General features: G+C 42.1%; 1 protein-coding gene across 6 annotated transcripts in view; it reads right to left on the bottom strand.

Annotated features, from left to right (window-relative positions):
• Positions 1 to 6: 6 nt before the first annotated feature.
• The window catches only part of LOC108283608 (zinc finger protein 121), an 18,659-nt gene continuing 10,569 nt past the window's right edge, over positions 7 to 8,096 (bottom strand). For 3 of the 6 annotated variants that reach the window (XM_017500037.2, XM_037728347.1, XM_037728346.1), the window contains 3 exons: positions 3,237 to 3,314; positions 2,369 to 2,448; positions 7 to 1,401 (listed from right to left, as the gene is read on the bottom strand). In XM_017500037.2, coding sequence (XP_017355526.1) covers positions 232 to 1,401; positions 2,369 to 2,371 — 1,173 coding nt within the window. In that variant the 5' untranslated portion in view covers positions 2,372 to 2,448; positions 3,237 to 3,314 and the 3' untranslated portion in view covers positions 7 to 231. Of the gene's footprint in view, positions 1,402 to 2,368; positions 2,449 to 3,236; positions 3,315 to 4,325; positions 4,363 to 8,096 lie in introns of those variants that run through there. The other 3 variants (XM_017500039.2, XM_017500036.2, XM_017500038.2) reach the window with 2 other exon arrangements.

Here is an 8,096-nt window from a genome sequence, read left to right as displayed (position 1 = left end):
AAAAAAAAAAAAAAAAAAAAAAATCCAATGGTTCCCTAACATTTCTAAAATCTATGGGGGACACAGAGAGTGTGAATTTTTTCATTTCTTCAAAGTGAATGGGAATAACTGAAGGCCTCCGCACATTCTTTGCACCAATAAGATTTCTCAACAGTGTGAATTCAAATGTGGTAATTATGGCATAAGAAATTCCTAAGATTTCCACATTCCTTACATTCAGAGTTTTCTTCTTCAGTGTGTTTTTAAATGTTTAGTAAGTAAATAAAATCTATTGTAGGCTTTCCCACATTCGTTACATATATAGGGTTTCTCTCCAGTGTGAATTCTAACGTGTTTCTGTAGGTGTGAAGAAGCACGAAAGGTTTTCCCACATTCCTTACATATATACGGTTTCTCTCCAGTGTGAGTTCTTATATGTTCGATGAGTTGCGAAGATGTAGCAAAGGCTTTCCCACAGTCCTTACATTCAAAGGGCTTCTCTCCGGTATGGATTTTTACATGATTATGTAAGCTTGAGGAAACAGTGAATGCTTTCCCACAGTCCTTACATTTATAGGGTTTTATTCCAGTGTGAATTCTAAAGTGATTCTTAAGGCATGAAGAGCTTCTAAAGGATTTTCCACATACCTTACATTCAAAGGGCTTCTCCTCTGTGTGAGTTTTAAAATGTTCAGTTAGTAGATAAAACCTATTGTAGGCTTTCCCACATTCGTTACATTCATAGGGCTTCTCTCCAGTGTGTATTCGTACATGTTTAGTAAGGCCTGAGCGCCCAGCGAAGGCTCTTCCACATTCCTTACACTGATAGGGTTTTTCTCCAGTATGAATTCTTACATGTTCAACTAGGTGTGAAGAAACAGTGAAGCATTTCCCACATTCTTTACATTCGTAGGGTTTCTCCCCAGTATGGGTTCGCATGTGACTATTAAGATATGAAGAATACCTAAAGAATTTTCCGCATTCCTTACATTCGTAGGGTTTTTCTACAGTACGCATTTGAACAGACACAGCATGGCTTGTGGAGTAAGTAAAAGCTCTCCCACATTGCTTCTGCTCATAGAGATTTTCTCCACTGTGAGTTATCCTATTTGGCTGAAGATGTGACTGATCAACAAAGGCTTCCTCACAGTCACTGTATTCAAAGGATTTGTCTCCTATCCACGTTCTCTGGTGAACATTTGGTGGCAGGCTAAAGGCTTTTCTACACTGATTCAACACAGAAAGTGTCTCTCCAGTAGGGGCACTGTTGTGGAACATGGGAAAGTTTTCTCCATACTCGTCACAGTCATAAGTGTCCCCTGTATTTTCAGTTTCCACGTGTGTATTAAGGCATGAGTGTTCACTAAAGATTTCTCCATTTTCCATAAAGTCACAGAGTTCCCCTCCATTGTGGATTTCAGCCTGTTAATAAAGAGATGAATAATGATTAAAGGATTTTTCAGACTTATCAATAAATTCTACTCATCTGAAATGAGATACTTTATTGTAATTTTTGCCATTTTCATTACATGCATACAGTTTGCTGCCCCATGGAACTTTTACAAGCTGAATGAAGAAAACCTGCTGGCAAGAACCTTGTGCCATTTGCTCTAAGAACCTTGAAATAATTCCTGTATATTTTCATGAAATTGTTTTTATAATCTCTATCTAGCTATGTAGCTACATGTGATAATTTGTGAGAATACTGAAGCACCAAGTTTTAAGATAGGATCAGGGTATCCCCAAATTCATTATGTTTAGAGTATCCCTCTAGACCAGAGGTCCCCAACCTTTTTGGAACCAGGGACCAGTTTCGTAGAAGAAAATTTTTCCACAAACAGGGGTGGAATGGGGGTAGGATAGGGATGGTTTCAGCATGATTCAAGCACAGTACATTTATTGTGACTTCATTTCTATTATTATTACATTATAATATATGATTAAATAATAATACAATTTCCCATAATGTAGAATCAGGAGGAGGCCTGAGCTTTTTTCCTGCAAAAAGACAGTCCTATCTAGGTCATGGGAGACAGTGACAGATCAGGCTCATAAGGAGCACACAATCTAGAACCCTAGCACGGGCAGTTCACAATAAGGTTTGTGCTATAGGAATCTAATGCTACGACTGATCTGACAGGAGGAGCTCAGGCAGTAATACAAGTGATGGGTAATAGCTATAAACACAGATGAAGCTTTGTTCACTCACTGCTCACTTCCTGTTGTGCAGCCCAGTTCCTAACCAGTACCAGTGGGGAACCTTGCTCTAGAGACATAACTCCTGCTTGGGTAAATGCTACCGCTCTCAAATATCTCTAATTTTTGCTGATATTTTATAATGGAATTCTCAATCTTTTTGAGTGTGATAAATAAGAAATCTTAATCTTACCATTTGTATGCCGTTTGATGTTTTGTTAAGCCAAAAAGAAGGTTGTTGAAGTGCTGACACTTTGGTTTTAACTTGTCATTCTGAAGTAAAACAGAAAAAAAAAAAGAAAAAAAGGGTCTGAGAACAAAATGGTAGGTTAAATAAGGAAGAATTAAAAAGCTCATTTATATTTTTCATATTCAGCACACTCAAAAAAATTAAACAAGCACAGATCTGAACAGTTCATCCATGACTAATATGGACCACAATTAAGGACTTGGAGTCTAAATTTAATAATTTTTTTTTTTTTTTAATACAGAGTCTCACTCTGTCACCCAGGCTGGAGTGCAGTGGCATGACCTCGGCTCACTGCAGCCTCTGCCTCCGAGTAGCGTGGATTACAGGTGCCCACCACCACGCCTGACTAATTTTTGTATTTTTAGTAAAAATAAAGTTTCTCCATGTTGGCCAGCCTGGCCTTGAACTCCTGACCTCAGCTGATCCACCCACCTCAGCCTCCCAAAGTGCTGGGGTTACGGGTATGAGCCACCGCACCTGGCAATTTGTAATTTTTAAAACAATTTATTCTATAGAAATTAAATGAGATAGTGAACAGAAATAATATTATTAGAGAAGGAAAGCAGAAACAATCTGGATAAAGAGCACACATTAAAATCATAAACAACAACAAAAAAAGCAGAACATTTGCAAAATCATATGAAACTCTGGGTTAGATGAAAAAGAGAGGAATATGGAAAGTTGAAGACACCCTAAAACTTCCGAGTCCAAAGGCCCCATGTTCTATGACAAACTACATCTTTTAAATGTCTTCATTATGCTTCCAAACACACTGAACTTCTCATTGACCAGGAATGTTCTTCACACTCACCTTGGAGAACTCCTATTGACAATGTGCTCAACTTTTCTTCCTCCTCCAGTCAAGAGACAGACTGAATTTGAACAGGTCCTGTACACACGAGAAAATATACCAATGGAAGAGGCTTATGCAAGAGATGACAAATCTATCCAAGAAAAGTTAACTATATTCCTAAAGAGAGCAGTGAAGCTATTTTAAAAGAGCTCAAATTTCATATATCTAATCTTTTTATGCCCTGAGGAGATTGGTTATCTCTGACCCAATACCCACCATTCAGGCTCAAATACACATTTAAAAACCAGTAAAGAGTGGACACAGTGGCTAATGCCTATAATCCCAGCTCTTTGGGTGATTTTAAAAATCACCTGAGCCCAGGGAGGTTGAGGCTGCAATGAGCCACGATTGCGCCACTGTACTCCAGCCTACGAGACAGAGTGAGACCATGTCTCCAAAAAAATAAAATAAAAACCATTAAAACTTTTATTCAAACAGGAAATAATGCAAGTGCAAAGACAGATTATTATTTTGTTTTTTGGTTTTTTTTGAGACAGAGTCTTACTCTGTCACCCAGGCGGAGGGTAATGGTGCAATCTTGGCTCACTGTAAACTTCTACCTCCCAGGTCCAAGCGATTCTCCCACCTCAGCCTCCCAAGCAGCTGGGAGTACAGGCAGCTGATACCATGCCTGGCTAAATGTTTTTTGTATTTTAGTAGAGATGGGGTTTCACCATGTTGGCCAGGCTGATCTTGAACTCCTCACCTCAGGTGATCCACCCACCTTGGCTTCCCAAAATGCTGGGATTACAGGCGTAAGCTACCACGCCCAGCTGAGATCATTGTTTTTTTTTTGACAGTGTTGTCAGAAGTTTGAATATTGTGTCTTTTGGAGCTTTTCTTTTTTTTTTTTTTTTTTTTTGGAGACGGAGTTTCGCTCTTGTTACCCAGGCTGGAGTGCAATGGCGCGATCTCGGCTCACCGCAACCTCCGCCTCCTGAGTTCAAGCAATTCTCCTGCCTCAGCCTCCTGAGTAGCTGGGACTACAGGCATGCGTCACCATGCCCAGCTAATTTTTTTGTAGTTTTAGTAGAGACGGGGTTTCACCATGTTGACCAGGATGGTCTCGATTTCTTGACCTCGTGATCCACCCGCCTCGGCCTCCCAAAGTGCTGGGATTACAGGCTTGAGCCACCGCGCCCGGCCTTGGAGCTTTTATCATATCATAGTATTACATCTTTCTCTCTGTCTTTTTTTTCTTTTTTTGAGACAGATTTTTGCTCTGTCATAGGCTGGAGTGCAGTGACACAATCTTAGCTCACTGCAACCTCTGCTGTCACCCACCCTGGTTCAGACGATACAAAAACTAGCCAGGCATGGTGGCACATGCCTGTAGTCCCAACTACTCAGGGGGCTGAGGCTGCAATGAGCCAAGATCATGCCACTGAACTTCAGCCTCGGCGACAGAGTAAGACTGTCTCAAAAAAAAAAAAAAAAAAAAATAGAGAGAAAGAAAGAAAGAAAAAAACTCAGAGAGCTTCTTTAGGACAGCCCTGAAATAAAGCTACTTCTTATGTTCTCAGACCTGAAACTGTTATAATTAATGAGGCTCATATGCCAGAGCTTCCCTGGTATAATGGGAAAGCGGGAATCCTAGAGACAAGAGTGTCACTGGATTTACTATGTGTCATCTGTATAGCCCACTTCCCTGTCCTCTGTTGAGAGTGCAGAAGACACTCTCTTCACAAAGGTTATTGAGAGAGGAGTGAGAGGAGTATTGTAATCCTTGAAGAGCTCTGCTGGTATTCTCCTCCATAGGACAGGTATGACTGCAAAGAATACCATCACTGAGATGAGTTCCCTGCTTTCAGTCCAGATGAAGGGGACCCAGAATAGGAGAAATCACCAAAGACAAGGTGAGCAAATCAACTATCAAGGACAGTGGAAATGTATCAGTAATCAGAATGTCCTAACCTACAGAGATCTGTGGTGGTGGCTTACTAATCGTGCTATCCCTAGAAATGAAACAGATAAGCAGTTAACGAATCCCACTCTAAAGAGCCACAAAATATATGTTAGTCATTATGGGCCATACGGTCTCTGTTGCAACTACTCAACTCTGCTGTTGTAGCATGGAAGACACCATAGAAAACATAAACAAATGAACACGGTTGTATTCTGATTAAACTTTATACATGAACAACATGTGGAGGGACAGACATGGCCCATGGGCTATGGTGTGCCATTCTCTGTACTTGAATGCTGTTCTATCTACGTAAAAAAGTCTAGGCTGGGCGTGGTAGCTTACTCCTGTAATCCCAGCACTTTGGGAGGCAGGCGGATCACAAGGTCAAGAGATCAAGACCATCCTGGCCAACATGGTGAAACCCATTCTCTACTAAAAATATAAAAATTAGCTGGGCATGGTGGCACATGCCTGTAGTCCCAGCTAGTCGGGAGGCCGAGACAGAAGAATCGCTTGAACCCAGGAGGCGAGAGGCAGCAGTGAGCCAAGATTGCACCACTGCACTCCAGCCTGATGATAGAGTAAGATTTTGTCTCAAAAAAAAAAAAAAAAGTCTGATGTAGCCAAAAACTTGAGTTATCCCAGTGGAGAATCATGACCTCTCACTCAATCACCACACCTAAATCATTCACAAATCATGAACTTAGGTGATCACTCCAATTACAGCCAACTTTCAAAATGTAATGTCTAACAGAACATATCAACACAATTTCTGTCACTTGGTATTCCTGTCACAGGTACTGGCACAGCCCATGTCTTTTCCCCATACCAATTTGAAAAAGCCAAGACTCAGTTACCTTTTACCTGGCAGGACCAACAATGTATCTTCACAGCACTGCCCTAACCTGTGTCAGTTCTCCAGGTCTCTGGGCCTCCCAGAGATAATGACGTTCCATGAAACACCACACTGGTACACTATGCTGACACCACTATACTGATCATATGCAATAAGTAGGAAGTAGAAAATACATTTTTAAAAATTAGAGACAGGGTCTTACTCTGTCACCCAGGCTGGATTACAGTGGTGTGATCATAGTTCACTACAAACTCAAACTACTGGGCTCAAGCAATCTTCCTGTGTCGGCCTCCCAAGTATGTGGGACTACAGGCACATCCTACAATGCCTGGCTAATTTTTTTTCCCCCTATAGACATGAGGTTTCACTATGTTGACCAGGCTAATTTCAAACACCTGGCCTCAAACAATCCTCCCACTTCAGCCTCCCAGTGTTAGGATTACAGGCATGAACCACTGTGCCCTACCTGAAAATACCTTAGACAACTTTATTAGAAACGTGCAGCATTTATGATTCCAAAATGGCAGTACAGAAGCAAGCTGGTTTCACTCCCCTTCCAGAAAACCAAAACCAAATACACACCGTGAAAATTATTACCAGCAATATCCCTGATCTCAAATATAAAAATTAGGCAGTTTCTGGGGCTACAAAGAAGTGAAAAAACTCCAGAGAGATGTTAAGAGAATCAAATTTCCATATCCACGACACCCTTCTCCTTAATCTGTCCAACACCAAGAATGTGGAAAATTTCCATCGATTCACAGTTTCTACACTGGAAAAAATTGCGATCAAGGTAGATAACCATATTCTCCATCACCGTGGGTTCCCTGGTAAAAGATCAGTCCCTCCCTGTCTCAACCACAAGTGCCTGAAGGGAGAAATACCCTGAGGACATCCAGGGACAAAAAAAAAAAAAAAAACGGAGGCAGGACTCCCATCCCCAGCCCTGGAAACTCTGTTTTATAACTTGGCCAAAGGAGAAGGTAAATCAGAGCGGCTGTTCAGGCTGTTCAGGACAACTATGCTGTAGGGGCATGCTACACAGGCCCCTGGGCATGAACACACAGCCAGCCTTCCCCCATTGCTGGGATATGCCCTTTGGAACTCCCCCATTCTAGATGGGCAGTATTCTTTTTTTTTTTTTTTTGATGGTGTATCACTGTGTCTCCTAGACTAGAGTCCAGTGGTGTGATCTCGGCTCCCTGCAAACTCTGCCTACCATGTTCAAGTGATTCTCCTGCCTTAGCCTCCCCAGTAGCTAGGATTACAGGCACCCGTCACCATGCCTAACTGAATTTTTTGTATTTTTTTAGTAGAGACAGGGTTTTTCCACGTTGGCCAGGCTGGTCTCAAACTCCTGACCTCAGGTGATCCTCCTGTCTCAGCCTCCCAAAGTGCTGGGATTACAGGCGTGAGCCACAGCGCCTGGCCTGGACAGTATTCTTGATTGTTTGCTAGAGAAGAGGGAAACGTGAGTTTAAGATTCCATCTAGTGCTGAAAAGGAAGCAGTGACCCACGGAAATTTTAAAGAAAGAAAATCACTTTGGGAGGCTGAGACAGACAGATCAGCCTGGGCAACATGATACAAACCCTTCTCTACTAAAAAGTACAAAAAGTAGCCAGGTGTGGTGGCATGCACCTTACCTACTAGGGAGGCTGAGGTGGGAGGACTGCTTCAGCCCTAGGAGGTAAAGGCTGGACTAAGCCATGATCACACCACTGCCTGCACTCCATCCTGGTGACAGAGATAGACCTCGCCTCAAAAAAATAAATAAATAAATAAAAATACATTATAAATAATCTAAGAAAACGTACCCAATAAAAATTAGAAGCCAAGGCCGGGCGCGGTGGCTCAAGCCTGTAATCCCAGCACTTTGGGAGGCCGAGGCGGGTGGATCACGAGATCAAGTGATCGAGACCATCCTGGTCAGCATGGTGAAACCCCGTCTCTACTAAAAACACAAAACATTAGCTGGGCATCGTGGCACGTGCCTGTAATCCCAGCTACTCAGGAGGTTGAGGCAGGAGAATTGCCTGAACCCAGGAGGCGGAGGT

The sequence above is a fragment of the Cebus imitator genome, unplaced genomic scaffold (assembly GCF_001604975.1).
Source record: "Cebus imitator isolate Cc_AM_T3 unplaced genomic scaffold, Cebus_imitator-1.0 Scaffold263, whole genome shotgun sequence".
Taxonomy (NCBI): Eukaryota; Metazoa; Chordata; class Mammalia; order Primates; family Cebidae; genus Cebus; species Cebus imitator.
The sequence above is the reverse complement of the archived record's forward strand: the minus strand, read 5'-3'. Positions and strand labels throughout refer to the sequence as shown.